The sequence below is a fragment of the Lissotriton helveticus genome, chromosome 10 (assembly GCF_964261635.1).
Source record: "Lissotriton helveticus chromosome 10, aLisHel1.1, whole genome shotgun sequence".
Classification (NCBI taxonomy): Eukaryota; Metazoa; Chordata; class Amphibia; order Caudata; family Salamandridae; genus Lissotriton; species Lissotriton helveticus.
In genome coordinates, this window is record NC_136071.1 from 149,903,663 (window position 1) to 149,930,097 (window position 26,435).

The 26,435-nt window shown below is 42.9% G+C and overlaps 1 protein-coding gene across 2 annotated transcripts in view; it reads right to left on the minus strand.

The window, feature by feature from the left end:
- The window catches only part of MAD1L1 (mitotic arrest deficient 1 like 1), a 2,576,418-nt gene that overhangs the window by 2,223,290 nt on the left and 326,693 nt on the right, over positions 1-26,435 (minus strand). For both annotated transcript variants that reach the window (XM_078664968.1, XM_078664969.1), the window contains exon 10: positions 18,673-18,759. In XM_078664968.1, the coding sequence (XP_078521094.1) occupies positions 18,673-18,759 (87 nt within the window). The remainder of the gene's footprint in view (positions 1-18,672; positions 18,760-26,435) is intronic.

The following is a 26,435-nucleotide window of genomic DNA, read 5'->3' on the forward strand; positions in this document are numbered from 1 at the left end:
TCACCTTCACACTCTGGCATCTCAGGATAATCCCTTTTCTGGTGGAGGGGTGAGCAGGTTATGCCCACCAAATCAAATTCACACAAAATCATCCCAAGACGGGAGCCCCCAACCCTGCAGAACGGCATCGGCATAAACCGGGCATGAAGCAACCCGTAATTAAATCCAACAAACAATGAATCGCCGAGCCCAGTTTCAGAGACAGCATGAATTTATTCTTCAATATGCTTTGCAGCACGCTCAATATTTCGTAGTCCTTATGCATTTCCGCTTCTTGATAAGCCTTGTTCTCAGGAGAAGCCAGTTTAGTTTGACCTCGTTGTTGAACGGATATTGTTAATTTCGGGTGATTCATACATATATGCAACTTACAATTGAGTCCTGAGAGAATATGCTTGAAAAAATTTAAAAGGTTAACACATCTTTGACAGGGAAGTTTAAGTTAAAGTGAAATTATAGAAATGCATACAGTTCTTCTTCGACATTCAACCAATTTAGGAACATAGTAACAAGGTTAAATATATATTTGCATTCTAACTGCCTCAACTGTTTTTCTCGGTCTCCTCCCATAGGGGATTTTGGGATTGCATCAACTACATTGTATGCGAGGGAGGTTACATCATTATTGCACATATCGTGTACATGTCTGGCTACCGGATATGACCAGTCTTTGTTTTTGACTACTCTGAGATGCTGAAGAGTGCGACAATGTTCCAGTAGAACTGTGCTTACTACATATGAAAGTCCACATATACATGAGAGGACATATACTGCAAATTCAGTTTTGCAGTTGAATGCGCCTTTTATCGCATGGGATTTGGCACTGAATGGTGTTGTGTTTCACTCCTGTTTTTGCCATGCTTTGCACAGATGGCATTTTCGGAAGCCTTGGCTCCGTTGCAACCATGGTCCAGATGTGACTGCTTCAGGGTTGCTGGGCGCTAGAGCATCTTTCATGGAGAACGCTCTACTGAATGTATATTGTGGTGACTTTGGCATAAGAGGCCCTAACATGGCATCCCCTCTCACTAGATGCCAATGTTGTTGCATTATTTTTCTAATGTTTCCCTCTTGCTCATTGCATGTGCTTGTCATTCTCATTGGTTGTTCAGTCTTTTCATTCTTTACTGTTTTTGGAACATAATGGTTTCCCTTTCTTTGGCTTGTACCTTATTGACAGCTGATGTCAGAGTTTGCGAGGAATAACCTTGTTCCTTAAAACGTTTTGACATCTCATCTTTGCCCCTATACCAATCTTCGATAAGGCTTGTGTTTCTTTTAAGCCTAAGGAGCTCACCAAAAGGGATGCTGGCTTTTAGATGTTCTGGGTGATAGCTATCTGCATGGAGTGTGGAATTTCCAGCTGTGCGTTTTCTAAACTAACTTTCACAAAGATTTGCACATCTAGGAATTCGACCTGCTTTTTGCTTACTGTAGCACTGAAGTACAAATTCAGCTGATTGTGATTAATCTGAATGATGAACACATTACCAGATCTCTCTGACCCATTCCAAAGGACAAAAAGGTCGTCAATGTAACGTAGCCAAGTTATTGGTTAGACAACATTCAATCATTGATAGTAGCATTTCTGTTTGCCTATACAATTTGTCCGGTCTAGATTGCAGAAAATGTTTTAGAGCACTTATACCATCTGCATGCTGTATACTGGGGTACAATGTAGTTACATTCAATGTCATTAGGCAGTCTTCATCATTCCATGGTAGATCGTAGATGTGTCTAAAAAAAAAATCACAGGTGTCCTTGATGTATGAAGGCAATTCAACGCATTTCAACCTCAACAGGTCTTCGTCACAGCCATGAGGAAGAACTTTTGAGGTTGAAACTCTTTGCTGAATACATTTCATCTTTAACTGAAGCATTGAGTGTGGGCTTTCCTTGCCTCAGTGAATCATGAGGTTTGGCCTTTATATATTAATAACAGGACTCACACCCGCTGTTCTGCACCAGTCCAGCGAGGTGGATGTGAACGTGTTTCGTTCTGCGGTACACACGTGTAAGGATATATATAGCAGCATCATGACAGTTGGTGGCCACGCCCCATAACCAGTGTGATTATAGAGCACATTTAAACTTCAGGACTCCTCAGAGTAGAAAGGACAGGGTACACAAAAGCATAAATATGGGACACAAGGAGTGACATGTGGGGCCACCAAGCAAGAGACAACCAAGACAAGAACTTACCTGAGACAGAATTCTTTGGTAAGTGATAAAACATCTCAGACTATATGTAATAACAAGAATATATTTTGCAGCAGGAAAGTTAATGACTGACAAATAATGAATTAACCAAACAACAACTTATAATTTTTGACAACTATTAATGTTCCTCATACACAGTGCACTAGACAATCATCCTACAGGTCTCACCATCCTGATGCACAATCTTTAGTGAGCTCATGGTTCGATTCCTCTGCTGGTCCTCTCAGCTTCCTCAGAATCCTAATACAAGCCCCACTAGTGGTATGAATGTCGACAAAAATTGCTTTTTGAGGATAAGATGGCCTGAAAATTCATGGCCAATTAGGAGCTAACCCCGCGCCAAAATCAAAACTACAAGTTGTGATCTTGCTGGGAGGTAGCTGCAAGTCAGTGGCAAAAGAGGCGGTCTGATCCTTGACCCCCTCCCCCTTTTAAAGGTGGTTGCTTCTTTTAATAAAGGACAGTATTTCTACATAGATGCCAACAGCCATGAACTGTGCTATGCATAATCCGGATCATTGAGGCTCGGACTGGTGCCCAACAGTTGTTCCATTTAAAGAGAGACAGAGGGCTGAAAACTAAACAAATCTTTAAGTAGAGATCGAAACTATAGGGAAAACAAGATATACGGTTGGATGCCCACAGAAGGGTAGATCTAATCTATCATATCAGTCAATAACCAACGCACCCTAACCATTCCTTACCTGGTTTGAGTAAATGTAGGCATACCAACCCACAATATTAATATTAGCAATAATAATCTCTCTATAGTTGTCAGTCTCTAAGATTAGCAGTTTCATTCTGTTTATAATGCGGACAAGTGAGAGGTTGTGAGTGCGGCAAACTATGTACAAACAGAGCATTGCCCTTTTTAACCACATCGCTGCGGCAGCTATTCTGCCGCAGCGCTAAGGGGGCGGGGGGGCCGCACGGTGGGCCCATGCTGGTGACGGAACCGCTCCGTCACCAGCCGCGGTTGAGCTGTGCTCATGACGGAGCCATTCCGTCATGGCCCCGCCCGCTTAATAGAACGCGCCGCGCAGGCGCGAAATCAGCGCCGCGCAGGCGCGTCGGGTGGGCCATGACGGAACCGCTCCGTCATCAGCACAGCGCCACCGCGGCTGATGACGGAGCAGTTCCGTCATCAGCATGGAAAGGGTTAAGTATATTAGGGTAGTAGCATTAGACAAATCTTCAAAGGATATATACATTTTACAGGTGTAGATGAGGGGAGAGGATCAAGGTCTCGAGCTCAATCAATTTTGTGGCAAATGGTGCACTTTTTATTAGACCACACTATGGTAAAAACTTCAAAGCATTATATTACAGGGCTAACACAAATACTCTCTAGCCAAGGTTACTAGGTCCTGTTGTGCTATCTTGGGCAATATGCTCCACTTCAGGATTCGTTTTTTTACTACGTTTTGTGCTTTCAATCGAGGTGAAACAGCACTACAAATTCTAGACGGTATGGGGTTGTTATATAGACGCTCTGAACTGGAATATGGATTTCCTGATGACATCGACCTCTCTGGTAATCTAATCAACATCAGCAACTGATACAAAAGATCCTGCTGGCACATTCCAGAATCACCATTAAGAATAATTGAGTCAGCAGCCAAAGGGAAAACGACAAAAGTTAGAAAAAAACAGATGAGAAGCGAACAAGAGAAAAAAGGAGAGAGAGAGAAAAGGTGTGTTTAGTGTGGGACCTGCTGCCTACAAAGAGAACGTGAATGCCATTCCTGATTATTATAATTAAAGGGTAAAAGCAAAAGTAAACTCAGCAGGAGCGAGGCAAAACAAAATTAATCTTGGGACACTTGTATGGTTTGGTCATGTTTCAGGTGGCAACTTTGATTCTGATAGGAACTGGATTAAAGAATCCTCAGATCAGATCCTGGTTGGTGCCATTCCACACTGGACCAGTGAGGATCAAATGTAACTAGTATTGGACTGAGCTTCTCAGCACCAAGACTACCATGGTCATTGAATTGACTACATGGAATATGCAACACGGGCAGTCCTAGGAGGAGGCTCCATATGAAAGAAAAAGTTAGTTACCGGCGGTAATGATCTTTCTGATGTATATTCGAACTGCCTATATATTGCTCACTTGTAGAACACACTCCAGCCATTAGACTGGATTCGGAAAACTTGAAAGCCTTGATGCAACCAGTAGAGGGCGCTGGACTCTGTGCTTCACGGGAGGTTGGGTAATGCTCCCAATGCCATGAAGAGCCAGCCCCAGCATAAAGTCGTCAGTTTCACTCCATTTTTCCCAAGCCTTCACAGTGAGAGGGAATTACAAATCATGAGGGAATGCAGTACCAACATGGAATCTTGTGAGTTGGTGAGGAATCTGCAGGTAGACAGAGTATCCACCGGAAAGATCGTTACCACAGGTAAGTAACTTTCTTTTGATGGATATTTCCACCTGTAGAACATAATTCACAGCAATAACCTGCCCAGGAGGGGAGTTAAAGGAGTAGTCATACCAAAAAATCCTGCAAGATCGATCCCTGTGCACCTCTGCATCAAGGCAATGATGATTCGTTAAAGTGTGCAAGGAAGCCCACGATGCCACTTAACATAGTTCTGTAATCGGGACACCCTGAACCAATGCAGTTGGCGGACTCCTTGAGGAAGTTCCTTCTTGAGAAGGGCGCAGCAGGTCCTAATGCAGAGGTTGAGCCAACGGGATAGAGACCTCTTATAAACTGCTTCCCTCTTCAAGGCTCCACAATAGCCCATGAAGAGTTGGTTGTCTGACTCCTATTCCTTGGTGCGGTCCAAGCAGTAATTAACCGACTGCCTAGGATCCAACTGATGCAGCCGTTCCTTCTCCTTCGTAGGATGTGGTGGGGTAGAAGATTGGTAGGGTAATGGACTGGGCAAGGTGAAAGTGTGCTATTACCTTAGAAAGGAAACCAGCCCTGGTTCTCAACACCAACTTGTCTGCAAAGAAGGTAGTGAGTAGTGACGACTGCTATGGGCCAGCAACTTGCGGACTCGTCTTGTAGACATGATGGCAACCAAAAATACTGTCTTGAGTGTCAATATGCGAAGGGTACAACTGTGTAGGGGCTCAAATGGAGTCCCCATCTAAAATGCAAGAACCAAATTCTAGTCCCGCTGAGGAACTAGAAATGGAGTGGGAGGAAAAAGGTTAGCCAGGCGCTTAGGAAAATTAGGACAATGGCAGAATTAAAGAAGGATGGCTGGTCCATAGGACAGGAAATCAGACAAGGGAGGTAAATAGCCCTTCACAGTGCCAATGGCACACCTCCTCTGAACTAGGGAAAGTGCAAATTGTAGCACTTGGATTGGTTTGCCTGTAAAGGATCCACACCATTGTCTGCACACCAAACAACAAAGTTGTCCCATCCGCCGGCTTAGTGAAGGGCGACACAAAATAAAGTCATCCAACTCTGGTGGTAGCTGGAAAGAGTTCAGTTGCTCCCGCTCAATCTTCAAGCGTGGAGGGTCAGATATTGGGGTGCATAACCAATCTCCCTGACAGGCAAAAAAGGTCCGGTCTAAATGAAAGGCAGATCAAAGGATAGGTGGAGAAGTGCAGGAGGTCTGGGTAACACACCCTACTCGGCCAATCCAGGATTATAAGAATGACTTGGGCCTGGTCTTGGTGAAACTTTCTCAGAACAAGACGAATAAAGTGTATGGGGAAACATAAAATGCAGCTGAAAGTACCACTTCAACCAAAACATGTCCCCCCCAAGTATCCTCTTGACGGATACTGGAGGGTGCAGAATTACTGGCACTAACCACTTTAGGAGGTGAATAAGTCCACCTAAGGAGTTCCCCACTGGGCAAAAATGACCAGGACTACATCTGGTAGAAGACACCACTCGTGCACAGAAATGATGATGCCGGGTCAGACAGTCAGCTCGGACATGAAGGGACCCCACTAGGTGATTGGAAGCGAGCCAGATTCCAAGGCTTCCAGACAAAGGAGGGGAGACCCTACCCCCCTTGCTTGTTCACATACGACACTGCAGTTGTGATGTCCGTGAAGATCTGGAAAGACCAACCTATAATGGATGGAAGGAAAGCCTTGATCACCAGCCGAATCACCTGCAATTCTAGCAGATGTATGTGGAGAACATGTTCCCCCAGAGTTCAGAGACCTCTGTTCTCCAGATCCTCCAAATGAACTCCCCACCCAAGGGTTGAAGCATCCGTCACTGCCATATTCCCTACCGGAGAGGAAGAAAAGGCCATCCCGTATGCCACTGTTTCCCAGTTAGCCACTAAGCTACATCCACTGCAGCACTGAGGGAGTCTCCCCCCATCCTTTAGCCACTGCCTGCAAAGAAACCACTTCAGGGCCCTCGCATGCCAATGTGCGTGTGTGTCTAGGAGAATGCAAGAAGCCAGCAGGCCTAGAAATCGCAAGACTCAGGATGGGAACTCTTGTGCCTGACCATAAAGATCGGATCATCTCCTGGAAGTCTGTGATCCTCTTTAGAGGAGAAAAGGTGCAGACAGGTGGCGTCCAGTACAGAGCCTATAAACTGGAGCCATTGGGAGGACTGTAGGTGAGATTTGGACTAGCTGATCGAAAAGCCCAGGTCAAACAAAAGAGTTGTCCATGACTGCCAGTTGTGCAACACCATCTCTTGTGAGCTAGCTTTGAGAAGCCAGTCGTCCCAGTACGGGAAAAATCAGCACCATCCACCGTCTAAGATGGGCTGCAACCACTTCCATCGCACTGATGAAGATTCAAGGTGCAAATGGCAACCCAAAAAGTATAGTACTGCAAATTGGTAGTGCTTAGAACCCATCACAAACCGCAATGCTTTGACGGGTCCACAGAGTAGGGATGTGGAAGGTCTCATCCTGCAGGTCCAGTGACACCATCCAATCTTCAACACCAGCAGAACCCGAGCTAGGTTCAGCATCTTGAACTTCTCCTTTGTGAGGAAGAAGTTCAGGTTCCTGAGGTCTAAAATAGGCCACCGCCCTTCTTGGGCACCAGGAAGTAATGTGCTTAGCAACCATAGCCTATTTCCCTGTCTGGCACAAACTCCTCTGCCCATTTCAAAAGTAGATATGACACTTCTGGCTGCAAAATGGCCAAATGATTGGGAGGTGAGGAGGCAGAGAGAGGTTGGATGGGAGGCGGAAACTGAAGGAAGGGAAGGGTGGAGCGCTTTTCTATAATCTGAAGGACCCTCTGGAGGCCCTGGGGAGGAAGAGAAGGGTTGCAAAGTGGATCCATGGCCTCGTCTTCTGGAACGACCCCTGTATGGATGAACGAGGGAGTTCTTCTGAAGTGGCTGATATTGCATGGAGCCTTACCCTCTCTCAAAGCCACGAAAGAGGTGGACCAAAAGTCCTTGGCTGGTGTTGGAAGCTTAAGGCCCAGTGAATGTGCTGTGGGTCTTTATGTTTTGAATCTCTCCAGCACAGAATTTTCCTCATCACTGAAGAGACGCACCCTGTCAAAGGTAAGAACCATTACGTTGGGCTGGATGTCGTAAGAGAAGTGGGATGCCCGGAGCCAAGCATGGCGACAAATTGAGACTGAGGTCCCAATGGCCCAGGCGACGGTCAGTCATGTCAAGACCAGAATTAATAATGTGACTGGAAACATTAAGTTCCTCTGCAATGACCTGCTGAAAATGGTCCTTCATGTCTGGAAGGATATGTGTGGCGGAATCATTTGGGTCACGTCCCACAATGCATGGGTGTATTAGACAATAACGCAGTTCGTATTTAAGGAATTTCATGCCACACTTCCAGTCAAGAAGGCTTCCTTGCCCCAAGCCTCTATTCTTTTGGACTCTCTGTCCAAAGGTACCATAGGGCCGGCGCCACCCAATCGCATACCTGAGCAGGATGCCTGGAAAGGAATGACTGGTCACCTGGTGTTGAGCGGTAGCGTAAGACCACAAGCCTTTCTATTGCTAGCATAGATGATGGCTTCTTCTTAGCTGCCAGGTCAGGTGCCAGTAACTCCTCATTGAAAGCTAGCAAAGGCTCCAATATGGCCAAAAAGGGCAGAAAAACTTCTGTAAGTACACTGGTCTTTGCTTCAAATGCCTCTGAAGTCTTTAGCATAATTTAAGGAGTGACACCACCTAAGGCGTTGGTGGCCCAGCAGGGAACTCCATAGCCAAATCTGGCGAGGCATTAGGCCACTACACGATGAAAGGCCTGAAAGTTTTGCAGGGGATCCTGTGCTCGCTCTCCACAGAGCAGGCCTTCCACCGGGTCAGAGTGTGTCAAAGATTTCATGGAGTCGTGCTCTTTCTCACATCAGCATGTGCTGGAGGGAATGAGGGGTTCGCCGTCAGTCTGTGGAGCTGGTGACTCTGCATCTGGCGCTGGTGGGGAAGGCCGCGGTGGAGGTGGCATCACCAGCCACGAAGGTAGTTGCAGCGCTGAAAATCGAAGCACCGGGTCAAAGCAGGGGAGCAAAGGTACCAGACTGGAAGGTGTGATGCTGAACGACGCCAGTTTAAAAGGCAGAAATATCTGAAGCCTTCGAGCCCGAGGGTGCCCGTACGGAGTCGACGCCTTTGTGAAGATGCTGGCATTGAGGAACCCCACTGAATCAGAGCTCGGTGTGTCGCATTCGGGAAACCGACGTCGAAGGCTCAGGGAAGGGAGCCAGCGCCAAAGGCTCCGGTAGCAGTGGAGATCTGTCTGGAGACAGCCCCAAGAGAAGCAGGGCTGCGTAGAGGATCATTAATGGGAATCTCAACTAACTCCGGCTCCAAGGACAAAGGTCCTGTGAGAGTCTGAGATAGCCTAGAATGACTTCCTTTAGAGAGCTTCTTTGATTCCGTATGGTGCTTTCAGCTTTTGGTAGACAAGGAAGGAGGAGAAAAGGAACGACCAAGAACAATTTTAACACTGATGCTCCTTTATGGCCTTGAGCTTCATACTGAGGCAGGAGGTACTGGAATTCCCGTGGTGGTCAGAGCCCAAGCACCATAATCAAATTGAGTGGGGATCCGTGATGGACCACTGCCCCTCACAATCCCTACAGGGTTTAAAACCATACTTCTTTGGAGGGGACTTACTACTTTTGAAAATGTTTATTTGAGAAAAACTCCTCATAGATCGACGTTTCAGATCCGCTTGGGATCGGAATAAAGGGAACTGACCTCAGTGCCTGGGATGGGTGGCTTGCAGCCTAGGAGACATCGCCTGACAATATCCGGTGCCGACTGAGTCCAGCGCCCCCTACTGGAGGATTCACAGCTTTGAAGTTTTAAAGATCAAGTCTGACCCCCGGTATTGTTTTACAGGTGAGGAGTATTCAGGAAGCAGCATCCATCAGAAAAATAAGCAGCTATAGTAGAGGTATTAAGTAAATTTGTTAATATGAATAATTAGAACCAGATTTAACCTACAGAGCCTTACTAAGCAGAGATGAAAATTAAAATGGAGCAAGAAATGTAGCTGGCAAGTCAATTACAACACCTTGGAGTTGACATGTTTACAAAAACGTCTGGAGACTTGCAATATATTTACATCAAGACTTTTGCATGAGGTAATACTTTAACTATAAACATGGAATCTTTTAGCCCATGTGACAATTCTGTTGTCGAAATATTTGATTAGAAATGCATTTACCTCTAATGTTTATTTCAAGCCTAATATTAGGAATCATCAATTATAATTGGGGTGACTTTAATGTGAAGTTACCTAATAACTGATAACCAGTAAGGCAAGAATTCGAAGTACAATAGAAGCCAGCTGCATAAATTAATGTTCGACTGGGTGGAAATGATGGGGCTCACCGTGCATAATGGCCACAATGATAAACCACCTCGATGGAAACCTATTGGAGGGACATATACATTTGCTTTTGATAATTTTATGGTTCCACTATCTAAACAAGATAAACTGTAAATGTGAACACCTGCCATTAACACGGCTATTAAAGCAGCATGCAAGAAGCCAATTGAGAAATAAGGTAAGCGAAAGGCTATAAAGTTTTGCTAATGTGTCATATAAGCTAGTGAAATATTTATGCAGCTTATTATAAAAAAAGAAGTTAAGAAGAATCCTGCTACGTGCCCATGCATAAATTATATTTAGTCTCTAAGTGTGACTTCCACCAACACCGACTTTGTGCTTCTCAAACCCTGGAGCCACACCAGTGACCCCGACATTTTAGACCGAGTCCAACTCCTTACCGACTGATATTCAGAGGCCACATCTTTTCCGACGCTGTAGATGGACCGCCTCGAAGGCTACAAAAAGATTCATGGGGCCTGCAGGAAGAACCAGAGGTAGTAGGTCAGGCCCAGCTGGGCCGGTTGGTTATTAAATGATCTCTCTGCCTCAAATAGTGCTCTAATGTAGCACCAGAGACTGCTGGGTGTTGGAGAGATGCCCCTGCAAGACAGGTACTAATGACAGTAAAGAGAACCCTGTTGTATGCAAAGATGATTCAAGGTGACACACCACTTCTGCATAACCACAAGGAGTGCCTCTTGCTCGTCACACCAGCCTCCCGGGTAATAGGTCAAGACAGTCTGGTTTTTAATTATAACATTAGATTTACAGGAAGATGATCAAAAATATTTTCCAGGAAACTTCGAAAAAACACTTGGTTTTGAAAATATCATGCAGTGAAACAGAGCCCGATTTTAAATAAGTAATGTTGTATGAACAGACACAACCGTGATAATTTATAATTCAACTGTACAATTTTAATCCAGGAACACAATGTTCAAACCAATAAATAGAATACTACAGTGACGAAAAAGGCTTCGTCCTTAAACATACCCTTCACAATTACCGGAGCTGTAAACGTAATGGAAAAATATAAATAACTTATCAAAAACTCTTATTTCATGTGTTATCAATGTTGCACTATTTTTTTTTTAACACCAACATTAACATTGTTTCAATATTCTTTAATATTCATTATCAACACACTTCTCTAAGGATTCATTATTTTGGTATTTATCAAGATTTCTACATTTACATGGTATATCAAAAGCAGTGGAGCATGTAGTTGTCAAATAATAAATAACTTTGGGGTGATGTGGAGAGGTGCTGGAAAAGTCCACCACCTGCTGGCAAACACAGTATAACTTGATTAAATTACAGTTCTACAACTTCCTGTATGTACTGTAATGAAGGCTGAGTCATCAGTCAGATATTGAGGTGCCAGGCATAGCTCTGATTGTACCCCTTTTCCCTCCTTTCTTTCAGCATGGAGCATAATGTGCAACTCACCGTTTCCCATCCCTGTTGGCCTTTTAGAGGCATTGTCCTAATGGGTTGCAAATAGACCTACCTAGCATACTAATGAGGTAGGTCGCAATCTGCGACCCATTTAGGATTTTCAGCCATCACAGGGATGGTGGCCAGCTGAGACTAACAGACAATTAGGTCTGTGATTGCGTTTTAACTGAGCAATCCTTAAAAAATGTAATTAAAGAAAAATGGGATGAGTTTAAAAAGGAAAAAAAGAAACTTTGCAGTTTCATTTTTTAAGAGCAGACATTGGTCGTGAGACCACTGCCTGCTCTTAAAAAATATTTTATTAACAAATTGCAATTTGCCTTTTGTACCTGCCGGATTCTGAGAATCGGGCCGTTTGCGACCGCATAAAACGCTTTGTACATCTGGCCAAAGTCCGGAGAAAGGAGTAGTACCAATGAAGACCTCGTAAGAAGAGCATGATTTCGAATGGGAGTGTGGGAGGGGGTGACTGCTAGAACAAAAAAAAAAAAAAAAATCGGTCCTGGGAAGAATTCAGCGGGCAATTTTAAGATTTGAATATTTCACCCCTTGACTCAAAATCACTGCATGATTACTGTCAAACGAGAAAAGAAAGGGACAAGTTATGTCTTCATAACTAGTTTGGTGTTGATCTCAACACTAGCTTTTTCCTTAGGGAATTTTAAACAGGAAACAGAACTTTAATAACCCTCCTTCATTAATCCACCCCCCCCCCATCATCTTCTCACCACTATCAATCTGTACGAAACATTCCAAGATCAAGCAGATCTACAAGTTTACTTTCTAAGAATGTTTTGTGCAGATTAGTCAAACCAGGCTAAAGTTTTGAGCATTTCATAAAGCATTTAGAAAAACGTCTATTCTGAATTATAACTAGAGAGTAAGGTGAAGGGAAAGAAGAGACCGCGCGAGAAAGACGATGGGTGGGAGGGAAAGACCGAAAGACTCAGAGGGGATGTGGCTGTAGAGCGGGCAAGAGCTCACTTTTCCAATAATTTATTTTCAGCTGGGCACAACTACTGGATGAAACAACTCATGCTCTAGCAATGTATAGATTTAACAGACAGTGTAAATACAAGACTACATATTAAAGCTTCACGTGTTTCTATCATTCCAAATATAATAAATGTAGTCCTTGCCATAAACTCATTCGAGGGTATACAATGGTTTCGATGACATTCTATACTACAACATTTTGATTGAAATATTCTTTAGCAATCCAAGCACTCAAAACTTCTTCCTGTTGCGTGCTGTGGTGATACCAAGTATCGCTCGAATGAGTCCACTGCGGCTAAGTTGAAAGACGAACTTTCAATGTGCGCGATGGGCATGGCGGCAAAAAGCATTCCAGGTGTTGGACCAAAGAATAGCTGCATTCTGTGAAGCCGAGACAGGGTCCTTTGTAATTTGTTTTTTTATGTGAGAGATGTTAACCAGTGTTAGTAGCATAACTTGCCCTTGTTTGCACAGTAAACAATTTGAGAACAGTACCAGTGCACCTATCGTGGTTACACATGGATCTTCACCAACAATTTGTTTAAAGAATGTCAGTTGCAAGACTGAGGATGGATGGTGCCCACAAAGAACCTCATTCCCCACTTGTTGTTTCTCAGTTGTTTTTTCATCCTTGGCCGTAGAAGGAAAAAGACCAGGTTTCCTGTAGAGCTGCCCCAGAAAGGTGCACCTGGGATTCTGCAGAGGCCCTCTATTGCATCCTGAGGTCCATCCTGGAAAGTTGTGACCAAGCCTGATAGGCTGAGCCCATGGAACATGGATAAGCTCTCTGTCTAGAACAACACATCACACAGAAACCAAGTGGAGGCCAGATTATAAACCCACTATATTGATGAGTACTGATCATGGTCAGCTAGTGATCTCAGTGCACATTGTTAAATTCTTTCAGAGGTCGTTATTTGTAAGAATTACAGTAACGGGAGCTTCTTCACAAAGGATGCATAAAAAGCAAGTGACTGACATTGGCACTGAGCCTTTGCTGGGCCTATATAAATGCATATAGAAAGAGATCCCGTTAGGGAACTGCTCCAGACCATTGGCTTCAATTCAGTTGCAAGCACCATGAAGTAACCCCAAGGCATTCAAAAACCTGCTCCTCTGGGATTAAATCGTGAAGACTCCATGATCACGAAACTTTGTAAGTTGTCAGCTCAGAGACGATAATCAACAGAGAACTATTTCAAACATGTTTAAAAAAAAAAGGCAGCCAGAGGGAGAAAAGAAAAACTGCGGGAAAATCAAGATACCAGGACGCCAGACTTCGAAGATCAAAGAAGGAAAAAATAAGGTTATTTTTAGAAAATTCCCTGCCTGCCGTGTGCTACTTGGTTTTCAGTCTGCATAAATTCAGATGCACAGGTCACATTCCACAAGGAGCAAAGTGAAGCAAAGCCCTGGCCATTTCTCCGCTTGCTGTAGCCAACTTTTATAAGAGCGCAGCCATCAGTTTGCTGAGGAATCACAGATCACAGGTGTTGTGGCCCCACAATTTACATTTCAGAGGACAACTGGTCTTATTGGGAAGCGTTGAGTGTAGGTACAACAAGGTTTCCTCTCCAAAGGAGCAGCACTGTGGATGAACTTCGTATTACACAAGTGTAGGTTTGCTTATTTCTCCATTATTGGTGTTCACGTTATTCAGAATGTCCTGCTTTCTTTTACCTACAACCAACCATACTTTTTCCATACGCTTGAATTGATCCGTGTGGTTGAAGTACATAGAAAACAAAAGTATGGAAAGTGTGATACTGAGTACTAGCTGGGCTGGGCCAGCGAGGGTGGAGCCAGAGTCAAAGACAAAATGTTTTGTAACTATTTCATCAGTCTTCCACCTTCAAGTAACAGCGTACACAATAACACACAAACACCGTAAATGAAAAAATATATGCAAGTCAAACTGATCAGTGGGAAATGCACTCTTGGGTTATGAAATCTAAACTGGTTAAAACAATGACTGCAGACGTCAAAACAGAAGTCCAAGTCACAGACTATATGTATTTTTGGGCATAATATATACAGATCTAATCAGATCGTATGGAAACTGAATTTATAAATTCCTGCCACCCCATCCCCTTCCGACCACTTCAAAGATCAGCATATTTTCAGCAATCTTGACATATTAACTTTGAATCAGAAACATATGTTTTTACACTGTGAATCCGGTATTAGACATTTGTTTGTATGTGACACCAACTACATCACTGGTACCCTTCTTTTCCTGCCCTGCGAAAGCCCCCGGTCTGAGCGCCGGAAAGGACGAAACCTGGTTGTACTTCAAGCATTGAACAGAAGAATAAAAGCAGAACCTTAATGCAACCAACTGACCATCTTTTTCTGAATGATCTGATACACAATGTTACGCCCTATAATGATTTAGCCGATCATACGCCATCATGAGAAGGTGTTTATCATCCCATTGTTATACGTATTCAGTTATGTGTGGTATAGGGGGCTTTATCCACCAGTGTTAGAATGTTAACAAACAAGAGCTAATCTACTTTAAAGTTGCCATTAAAGCCACTAGTAAGGCTTTTAAAACCCCCAATTCCTGATCATGTTTTTGATAATTGTCCATGCATAGGACACACTCCACGACTCAGCTGTAACATCATTACAGTACCTCTCAAAAGCATACGTCACCTTGGAGCTTCAAGTCACTGCATCAATTAAAGCCTATGCTGGCTCTCAAGCAGTTTTAACAGTTCCTGCTCAACCAATTGCAACACCTATACAATTCTTGCACGTAGCAGGCACTCTGGCGTGTCTTCTTTAGAGTCTCTCTGAGGTCTCAGTTTTACAGCACAGGAGACGCTGCTTTCCCATCGCTATTAGCTGGAGACACCTCAGATCAACACTTACCGTTCAGGGAGAGTTACTTTGTAACAAAAACGGTTTGTATAAAATTTTATAAAGCATGGGTACGTTGTTCCCCTTAGATCCCACCCATTTCAAACAGTGCATCCATGCAAAATGTCACAAGTAACAAAACTTTCTTTACGCCCTGGCTCATCTTCCATTCTCCAAATAGGGAGGTGGGTGCTTTTAGATCAGCGTTTTGTACCAGAGTACAAACCTTGTTTTTTTTTTTAATTCATGGGTAAACTCAACACTTGCAAGAAAGTCACACCACATCTCGATCTTAGCACGGAGGCCCAATTACATTTCGCGTCCATGGACTTCATTTAGGGTTTACCAGGGGTTGCAGCTACGACCCCTGGCTTCCCCTTGTGACCCCTAGCACTGTCTTTGCGACCCCTGGGCTAAGAGCTGGCTATGTCAGTGCCAACAACACTGGGACTCGAACTCTATTTCTGTGTAGTTTTTGTTATACTAATAGCAAATACTGCTGTATTATTCAGTATTTGTGTGATAAACCGAGAACAATTAATTGATGCAATCTAGAATCACAGATTACTGATGGCTTCTAGGAGAATTTGGGGGGGTGGGTCCACACAAGATCACACAAGACATTTAGCTCTGAACTCTTCAGAAACGACTGTCAGTGGAGTGACAGCAAATGCATAATATGTAGCGTGGAATATTACCACTCAGTGGGGATGGAAGATTGACCAGGCACTCGGTTCAAGGTTCCTATGTGATGATACAGAAGTATACTGGATAAACTGTACACACATCTGGCCCTCTCTTTTATCTTAACACTGCCTGTATTTACAAACTATCTAATGTAACATACAATGCTGTCTGCGCTGTAATATGCCTCACACTTAACAGAAATTGTACCTGACCATGCATCTTTTTCATGATGTAACAAGATCACCAATTGTGATGTTTATATTAAAACTTTAAAAATAAAATAACAAAGAGGACAATTAGCAGGAATGGGAACTTTGGTGGCAGCTAAGGTAAGTAAGATATGCTTTTAAATGCAAATTGAGTGAGAACTTGAGGGTTTGAATGCATGTATGTGAGAGCATGTGTATGTGTGAGCACGCGTGAATGTACTTGTAAGCATGTGGCCGAGGGAGAGACAGTGACAGGTAGTGAGTGAGAATGTGTGCGAGTGAGTGTCTAAGTATGAATGAGTCATAATGAGTAAGAATGAGTTCCTGCAAGTGAGTGAGAATGAATACAAATGGGTGTAAGGGAGTATTAGAGAGTGTGAATGAATAAGATTAAATGTGAGTGAGAATGTGGTGTTATGCCTGCAAGTCTGTCGTTGCTCCTGTCATACTGTACACGATTCTTGTCTTAAAGATACACCAATAGTGAAATGTTTGGGTTGGCATACTTGAGGCAATTCTTAGCATGACAGCACCTGTGACAAAATACTGGCACACAGGAGCTAGCTCTTGGTAGAATGTGTACCCATCATAAAAAAAAACTGGTAATGCCATACTAGAGGATATTCTTGGCATAGGAGGCACCTGTGGAAAAATGATGATACTCATACATTGGAAGTAATTCTATGCAAAAAGACGGCCAACCTGATGTATGGCAACCATGACAAAAAGCTGGCCCTTTTATACCGAGGACACTTTTGCTAGGAGGGTCACCTGTTCCATAAATAGAAACATTCTGGGTTTGGCATATGGGGGGTGGGGAGGGGGACCTATTCACAGATCAAGTCAGTATTATAATATAGGTGGTAACTAAAACAGACGTGTCTGTTATTTTGATTTGTTACTATGGCACTTCAGCAATGTCAATTATTGTTATTTTATCAGGGTTAAGGCGATGTGACATGACTTTGGAAATAATCTGTGTCAGGGGGTCATATGGCATTATTTCATGTGATGTCATTAAGACCAGATGGTGTCACTTCTGCGACCCATAGCATTTTGGTGAATGGACACCCATGATCCCTTCGCACATTTTTCATAAGTTCTGTAAGAAATACATAGGCTGCATGAAAAAAACATCATATTTCTACAGTCCTACCTGTAGCTGAGGTTAATGCTAGTGATGGAACAGAGTGTAGTTTTGAATCTGAAATCCAAGGCACTTTTGCATAGAATTAAATGGGTGATGCATGGTGTGTTACCACTATACAGACTGCAGTCTGGGTGGCTCAAACAGAGCACAGGTGGGACACACCTACATTCCACGAGCCACTTACAGAACACAGTTATCCCAAATGAGATTAGGCCTACCCAAATATTCGGTGGGCCCATCAGAGGCATAAGAAAGTTTGCCTCTAGCAATGGCTCACATGATCCAATTATTTCACAATCAAATAAATTCCTGCAATCTACAGAAGGTGAAAGACTCCTCAGGTCAGTTTGGTATTGTAGAGGTACCCCAAGCAAAGCGAAGGCCACCTATAAAAACTTATCCTGGAAAGACAATAGGTTACTAGTGAGTCTGCAAATTACCAGTGTGATTGCCTCACGTTTGTGAGATCCAGTGCTCTAGATGATGGTGATGTATTGTTTCTGTACGTACATAGAATCCAACTGATCCAATCCAGTTGATTATCTCATTGCTGGTAGTGAAACAGCTTATGTCGAGCTCCTACACATATACAGCCCCCCCCCCCGTTTGTGATAAACACCAGAGTGTGGCATATACCATACTGTGCACCGGTTTTTATTAGCTAACGTAAGTAGGGCTCCCGGATCACAACAATCAGGTGGAAGCAAAGATATGAATAGTACCTTTGAATTTGCTCCAAGGAACAAACACACACCATAGTTAACAAAACAAATTGAAATAAATAACTGATCTTTCATCTGGGGCTCAGCCAGTGCTGAGCTATGATCATTCAAAGGTCTGTTCACAATGCCTCCAATTCCAACGTTTGTAGCCTACTAAGACCTGGTCCAGTAGTATTGTATTGTATTGTAATTGCATTTATATAGCGCTTACTACCCCTGACGAGGCGTCAAAGCGCTTTTTCAGCAAGTAGCAGTTACTTTTTTACGGCAGAGCCTCTCTTAAGACCCTGTCATGCTTTCTGCCCACTCTCTAGTTTTCGCATTACCATTTACTCCAGAACTGATCTAAGAGAAATATCAGGTGAAATCACAGGTGACACATTATCTCAATCTCAGCACTAATTTACACAAGGAGCAAGCTCAGTTTGCTCCCTCCCCAAAAAAAACACGTGGCAGAAAGACACTTTTCTTCCCCCTGGAAGAGTGCAAAACCACTGCAGCTGCCTATATCCCTGGACACAATCGAAGAAGCAAAGAAAGAAGTGATGAAGAGTAAGTACGGATGAAGGTGAGAACTGTTTGGACTCACCTATTAGTCGTGCTGGCATTCTTCTCCTTCAAATCCAACTCCCTCTGCTGTAGGGCAACAACGTACCTTGAAAAGTCATCTGGAGTCCTGGATGATTCAAACACAAAGTACAAACATCAATTTGAAGGTATACACAATTGGGAGGGCAATATTAGTGCCAGAATTGTTTCTAACGGCAATCCATTTTATTTAAGTACGTTTAGGCTGCCATGCTTTTCGTTGTTCACCATATTGGAACATATATCCCTGTCATTGGAACATATCTAATTGCAACGCAATGTTTAATTCTTAGTTCGTGGCTCTTCAGATAGAGATCCCTTCGTTCTTGGCCTTCGTCAGTTCCTTATTTACCCAATTTACCCAATTTACTGTTTGTCTACTCGTTTTTTATCAGATATCCTGCAATGAAAATCGTATCTTGACTGTACAGAAAAAACACCATATCGACCTAAAATGTGGTAAAAGGCTTCATTTTGCATTATAAAACACATGTAATAACATGCCCAATCATTGAAATATCAGCAGTGCTTTGCACTCCTACAACATGGCAAGTACAACGTTTTTGGAATACTTACTAAATTGAAACACGTGGTTCTTCCTTATCCAACCTGAAGATAAACTTGTGAAAGGACAAAATAATGCTTTATACCATAGGTATTAAAGAAATGGGAAGGCTAGGCAGTGCTTAGCACAGGCAGGGACACCCCCCCCCCCCCAAATAATGTGAAAAACATTTTGAGGAAGTCATTTGGGGAAAAATAAAATTAATATATACAGGTGACAAACAAATTTGTCGGCCAAAGGATGATGTACTTAATTCTCAGTAAGTCTAATCATAGTACAGTAATCGGAGTGTACTTTGACATCTCGACTCATTTGTAACAATCGTTCTCCTGTTGCAGGGTCAACTTGCAATCAGCAAGGAAAGTTGAATCTTCAATAAAGATAAACTACTTAGCCCTGGGACACAGGAGTGAATCCTGAATGGTGGCAGCCTTACTGGAGTTGAGCCACAGTGTTGGCAGCAGCTATTCAGTCTTTGGGTCAGTAGTTTGAATAGGTATTTAAAATCATTAAACCAGGGACACTAGAGGAAAATATATTTTTATATTTCAAGTAGGCATCCGGCAGCACAATAGTCCCTTCTAGAGTCCTCTACTTTTTACATAGATACATCACGTCTATCCTAGAGCCATGACGGATAACTGGAAAACCAGAGGTGATCTGAAAACCTGATTCCCCAAGTAAGCCTTCTCGGCAGTAGAGTAATACATCCAACTTGGTGTCCTTACACATTTCAATTTCAAAAAACTAAAAAAAGAAGCAGTAGGCTATTATAAAGGTGTGCAGAAAATGGGCGTTTTAAAAAAATGGGCCCCTTGTTTTCTATTGTGTTCTCCTTTACAGATGTTTGATGTCTTCAACTCGATGTCTTCAAACAAGAATTGGCAACACCAATAAAAGTATTTCACTTTGTTCCTTGTTCAAGCATCCGTCCAGTTCCACAATGACTCACTTATCACTATGTCTACCATCTGAAACCTACCACACACTCTTTCAGTTAAGTGAGCACCTTGCAGTAAAAAGTGTGATGGTAGACCAGCATAATCAATAAGGCACCACTCTAAACAAGGTGCAGGGTGCAGCCTACAATAAATCACCTGTATCAATGCACATTACCCAAGCGAATGCTCCCATCAGAATGCAGATAATCTGTTCCTGCTTGGAATCTTTCAGAGATGTAAAGAAATAATGGGTCAATACACTTTCTTAATATTCGAGACGTTATGCTATTTATTGCAGATTATGCAACGATTTGCAGGAAGGGTGCCCAGTTGAAATTCTATTTTGCTACACGATATCCTGTAACTGCAGAGGCAGACAGGTACTTCTCAGCAAAGTGCCATTAGTTGCCAGTTCAGCAAGAGAAACAATGCAAAACTCCAAAGGAAATAAACCGCAGCGTGTGCCAGGTCAAGTTTACCATCACAGCCAAAGGAACCAACCCACAAATACTCGGCTACTGTGTTGTAGTAGAAATCCTGACAACACTGCAGCACCCAAAAGAACATGCAAAAAGCACTTCAAATTTGTACTATAACTCAATTCAATAAGCAAGTCGCATAAAGTAACAGGCCTTCATCAAACATGGGCCAAATACAGGGTTTGATGTAAAACTGAAGAAACGTTGCTTGTCTCCAAAGTTCTAAAACTATTGAAGAAGCAGATTATTCCATTGGTCTCCCCCCTTTCAATGAATTTGAATAACCCTATAAACACCTCCTCACCCTTTTTCATGAGCAAACATCAGAGAGATCATTTTAAGTTAAATATTCAAGTCTAAAACTCAATACTGTAAATTCAGACTAGGCTCTTCTGGTCGCTACATATCAATAAAACGTGTCCAATAAAACCTATGACCTCTCCTTATAAAATAAGCTTAATATAAGTATTGGATTATTATTGCTAAATTATTCTCACTGAACCAAACCAGAGTCGATTATGAATGGGCCTAAGGATATTCGCAGGTGCAACATCGCTGTTGGCATAAATATTAAATTTTCCTGAATGTATCATATAGGACAATGCTGTCATACGACAATTCACTTCAAAGTATATGGTGCCTCTTTGGGCACCTACTATTTTCTATCCAGCCAACTTAAAATCTACTTAAGTTCGCCACTCGCACCCTATTCAACTGGTCAGTTAGGAGGAATAAATACAGCTTCAGATAATATGCAGGCTAGCTTGCAGTCTACTAGATGCATTCAACAACCACCTCATAGTGGTTCCAACTTTACCTTTCCCCAGCTGGTGAGGATTATCCCCGGTTACACTCACGGCTACACCTTCTGATCTCAACCCTCCACCACCCTCAATCTACCCACCAGTAAGCCTAAAATTCACATTTTCTAATCCATGTATTTTACGACTAGGAAACCTCTCCCTCATTTACCTTGTGTCCACAGCTACCCTTAGTGCCATAAAGAAATAATCCCAGAAGCTACACTTTTGACTTTAGGAAACTCCCATCTCCAACACCTATTCCAAACCCCTCGTGCTGCACCACACCTATGCCCAAAACAGGCACTGTGATTTATCTAAGGTTTCTCTTCCCAACACTTCCGTAGCATGATCATGTTGTGCAATGTTTAAGTAGCTTTGGTGCACCCTCTTCCCTTTTCCTCACCTACTGTTTCATCTTCCCAACAGTTAATTGTAAACATCCTGCCTAAAGCAAGCCATGCACACTGACTACAAGTAAAGCATTTCAGATCAAGATGCTCAAAATATACAAGAAAACATGAATTAAGTAAAGAAAAAATGTTTTGTATCGCTAATATGTCTAAGATACAGCAGTCATATCACTGTAGACTGGTGTCCAGCAGTGCTTTTGGGCAATTAAATACATGCACAATGACAAGGGCCCAATGGCGATATTAATGAGCCTAATCAAAGAATGCACTGCATTAAGTTAACCATAACTTGCCAGTAAAAAGAACATCATGGAGTAGTAACTACTATTCCTAATGCTGTTCATTGTGCAAGTTTCCTTGTAAATTAAAAAGTTTCCTCGAAGAATGATGCACATAGACTTTTAAACCTGGAATCCGTTCGTAGACAAGACAATGGGAGAATACAAATGGAAGGCAGTACTCCTTCACTTAGTTACTAAAGATGGAATCCCGAAACCCAAAAGAAAATTCATTGTACATTTCGTCTGTAAGTATGGAGGCCAGAGACGCTAAGCAGTGTGAATTATTAAAGAACGTTTCAATGATTCTAAGTGACTGTAGTTCTCTGTCTGATGTCTGTCTCCAAGAGTTTGGATGATGAGAAAGAACATGGTTTGACAAACCTTAAGGCCATGTTTTCTTAAACTGGTCCTACAGCCAGTTACCAGGGCAGCCTAGTAACGGATACACCCCATATTAATATAATCCCTTCAGAGAGCACTACGCCTCAGCAAGGCTTCCAGAAAAAAAAATTGTTCTCTTAAATCACATCCATAACCATGAAAGAAAACTAGCAAAAGTAAACATTTGTTATTGCAGACCAACACATTTTATGGAGAAAAAAATTAAGTTACAAGCAAAACTAGCACACAAAATAAAGTGTTGGCAAGGTAGCACTGGCACAGATGCATAAAATGTTCATACTAGCAAGTATCCCAGATATCAGTTTTGTCCTGTACTGTTCTGTGCAGTTCACCACCATGACATAAGGAATTGAATCCAGCAAGCGGATTCCATTGCAAGCTAGCTCCACAATGAGTGAATTCAGGCGACTTACATTAGGGTATCTCTTCAACAGGTCCAGCCCCTTTCTCCAATCAATGCGCCTCTGCTGTGCCTCAATAACACCAAGGCCAGAGGACAGGTGAGCATTAAGGAGAAGGTCTTGCATGACCTACTAATGGTAGCCAAGTGTGCTGTATATGTTAACAGCGCAATGAGATTGTAACAGCTTGTTCCCAATCCTGCAGCTTTTGTCTGGGCAAAAGCACCGATCACTGGTTAGAAGCATGAGTATAGTAAGCAAGAAAACAAGGACATCAACACAAGAATTTGATTTTTTTAAGAGGTGTGTTAGTGTGCTGCATGTGGGTAATCTAAACAAGTAAATGGCATTAAAATGGTGTGCAGAGAATGGGACAAGAGGGGCACATGGCAAAGTTGTAAATGTTATTTGAATGTCAGAAAGGAACGATGACAACAGAAAGAAAATACTGCATGGGTCCACAAGGATTCGTGTTGCTTGTGGTATTAATATGTTATACGATGTAGAGCCCTCTATGTACAATAAAAGTTAAGGGATTCTTGTGAAAATGTGAGTGAAAGATCATGAACTTGAGGCAATAAATCTCGGTTCAGGAGATCAGAGGGCAGACTGCATCACTATGAAAGGACATTGGATTTAAATTCAGAGGCAGGATCACCATGGGAACGGCATAAATGGTACAGAAAGGGGTTACAGGTGTGCAAGCAACAAAAGTCATAGGACCATATTATATCTCAGTTGCGCACAGGAGACAGTGGGCTTCTATTCACTGAGTAGCTTGCAATGTTGACAGGATTTATGAAGAGAATTAGATTTCAGCGAGGAGCAAAGCATTACCACCAACACATTTTAATAACCCTAGTACCTTATAGAATGTATTTTATATGGAGGCAGTATGGTTGGATACTTTTGGGACATGTGACCCCATGAAAGCAACAGATTGTCCAACTCCTTTAGCGGCAGCAAAATACGCCCAGAAAGTATAAGATTGTGGTCAGAATATAAGGGACTTGAGGTAAGTGATACGCAACCGGCCTAGCCTACCATACAGCAAGAAAAATCACACTACTGGGCAAGTATCGTCACTAATCTACAATGGTAACTGGCATGCTATTGGGTCCCCGTTGCAGCCAAAGGCCTGGAGGGTAACCACCATCATTACTTCAAATGGGAGATTACAATTTCTAAGGATGCAATTTTAATATGTTTTGCAAGATGACAGGAGTAGAGCTTTTCCAGTAGGCCTCCAGAAATCCACTCACTATGGTGTGTCAGAATTCATCAGGTCGAGCTATTTTTAAGACCTACTGGACCATTTTGGGAGCTGACAAAGAACAGGCTTTCTAGTCACTCTCAAAGTGAAAGCGAAATAAAGATGGCTTTAAATCCGGTTATCTTGTCACATTTGCTCTGCATTCTGAGACAGAGGTCAAAAGTCAGTTTGTCTTTTTTTGTTTTTTGTTTTGTATTATATAGCGCAAGCTGGACCCAAAGATATCGGGTATCAGAGCGCTTTGTATAGCACCAGTTTTGTTACACTAGGATACATTAATTTTTTTGTTAGGCATGGGGAGATTAAGTGATTTGCCCAGAATCACAGGATGTTGAGCGTTGTTGCCGCAACTCGAACCCGGTTCCCCAGCTTTGACGTTGGCCGCTCTAGTTGTAAGGCTACATCCTCTCTCCTTCTTACATTTACTTTTCTTTCCCTGACTTCAGAAATTAAAGGATGTTGTAAAGTTAACTGCCTGACAATTGTGATGTGCAAAGCCTCTGAAATTGAATGCTGTAAGATGTCCGACTTGATATGAAATAATAAATATTTTTGCTGAAACCCAATTTCCTAACATTGTTTATGCACTGTATAGTTTTATCAGTAAAACTGCATGTTAGTGGGAAATGCTGTGGCCATTTCAGCGGAAAATGTGCTGTCTGTAAATGACAGTGCACTACGAAAACATGATTTGGTAATGTATGTATTAAAAGTGAGATTTTAAACATGAACAGAGAAATATTCCTGCCCCTGCCCTGATGACAATGCTATCAGTGAACTAACAGTCAAGACATGGCGTCATGTGTACCCTATATTTAGGACAGATTGGTATTATACATGGCGCAATCGTTCAGCCTATTACATTTTTTTTTTTAAACTTTTTTTGTACAGCAGAAATGCTTAACTTGCATATTTGAAGGTGCTCTCATATGTGATTATGAAGAAAAATAAAGCTCCATAAAACAAAATATTTGCAGAGGATCACACAATTTGAGACCGGTTTAGAGGTCAGGTATATTACAGTTAGGTCAAGTAAAATATTCAAGTTACTGTACTGGTGGGTCTAGTAGCATTTTTAGGATGTTTCGAGGACTGCAAGGAGCTATTAACGTGAGGGAGGACGAGGAACATAATGAGAGGCCTGACAAAGGTCTTGTGATTGCTACAGGAACAAGACAGGATCCAAGCTGAAGGAGCAGCACCATATTCAATGCAACCTAGGGGAAAGGTTAAGACATTAAATAAAGCAGGATAGCATGTCGTCGAAAGTGAGTCAAGAACCTCCAATATTTTTATGTGCAGAAGCCCCCCCAAAAAAACAGCATTGGCAAATTCTATTGGCTTTGTCAATTTTCCGTAACAGTAGTGTATATATATATATATTCCAGCTCCAAAGTACCCAACGTACAAAGGAGCACCCGGACCTCAGCTGCCCACAAGGAGCCTTAAATGGTAAGCACGCCTCCATTCTGCACGAATTCCACACCGCGAGGCCCATCTGTGGGCTTGAAATGTTACCGACAGAACATTAGCGCGACGTGAGGCACTACAAGTCCCATAAGTCCCATCCAGGGCGTGCATCTAAGCAAGAAGGGGTGTGGTGCCTCAAGCGCTCCTTCATAACTGCCAAAGCCTCTGAAGAGAAGTGGGGACACTTCGAAACGCGTCAGGCATCCAAGGCAGTTTGAACAGTTAACGGATATCGCTGTGCTGGAGGCGTGCTTACCATTTAAGGCTCCTTGTGGGCAGCTGAGGTCCGGGTGCTTCTTTGTACGTTGGGTACTTTGGAGCTGGAATATTTACGCGGCGACCCATGCCGAGGAAGGAGCACCACCCTGAAAGAACCGGGGGCCATGCGGTCTTGACTACGGGCCGAGAACATGGGACAGCAGCATATGGATTCTGCACGAATTCCACACCGCGAGGCCCATCTGTGGGCTTGAAATGTTACCGACAGAACATTAGCGCGACGTGAGGCACTACAAGTCCCATAAGTCCCATCCAGGGCGTGCATCTAAGCAAGAAGGGGTGTGGTGCCTCAAGCGCTCCTTCATAACTGCCAAAGCCTCAGAAGAGAAGTGGGGACACTTCGAAACGCGTCAGGCATCCAAGGCAGTTTGAACAGTTAAAGGATATCGCTGTGCTGGAGGCGTGCTTACCATTTAAGGCTCCTTGTGGGCAGCTGAGGTCCGGGTGCTTCTTTGTACGT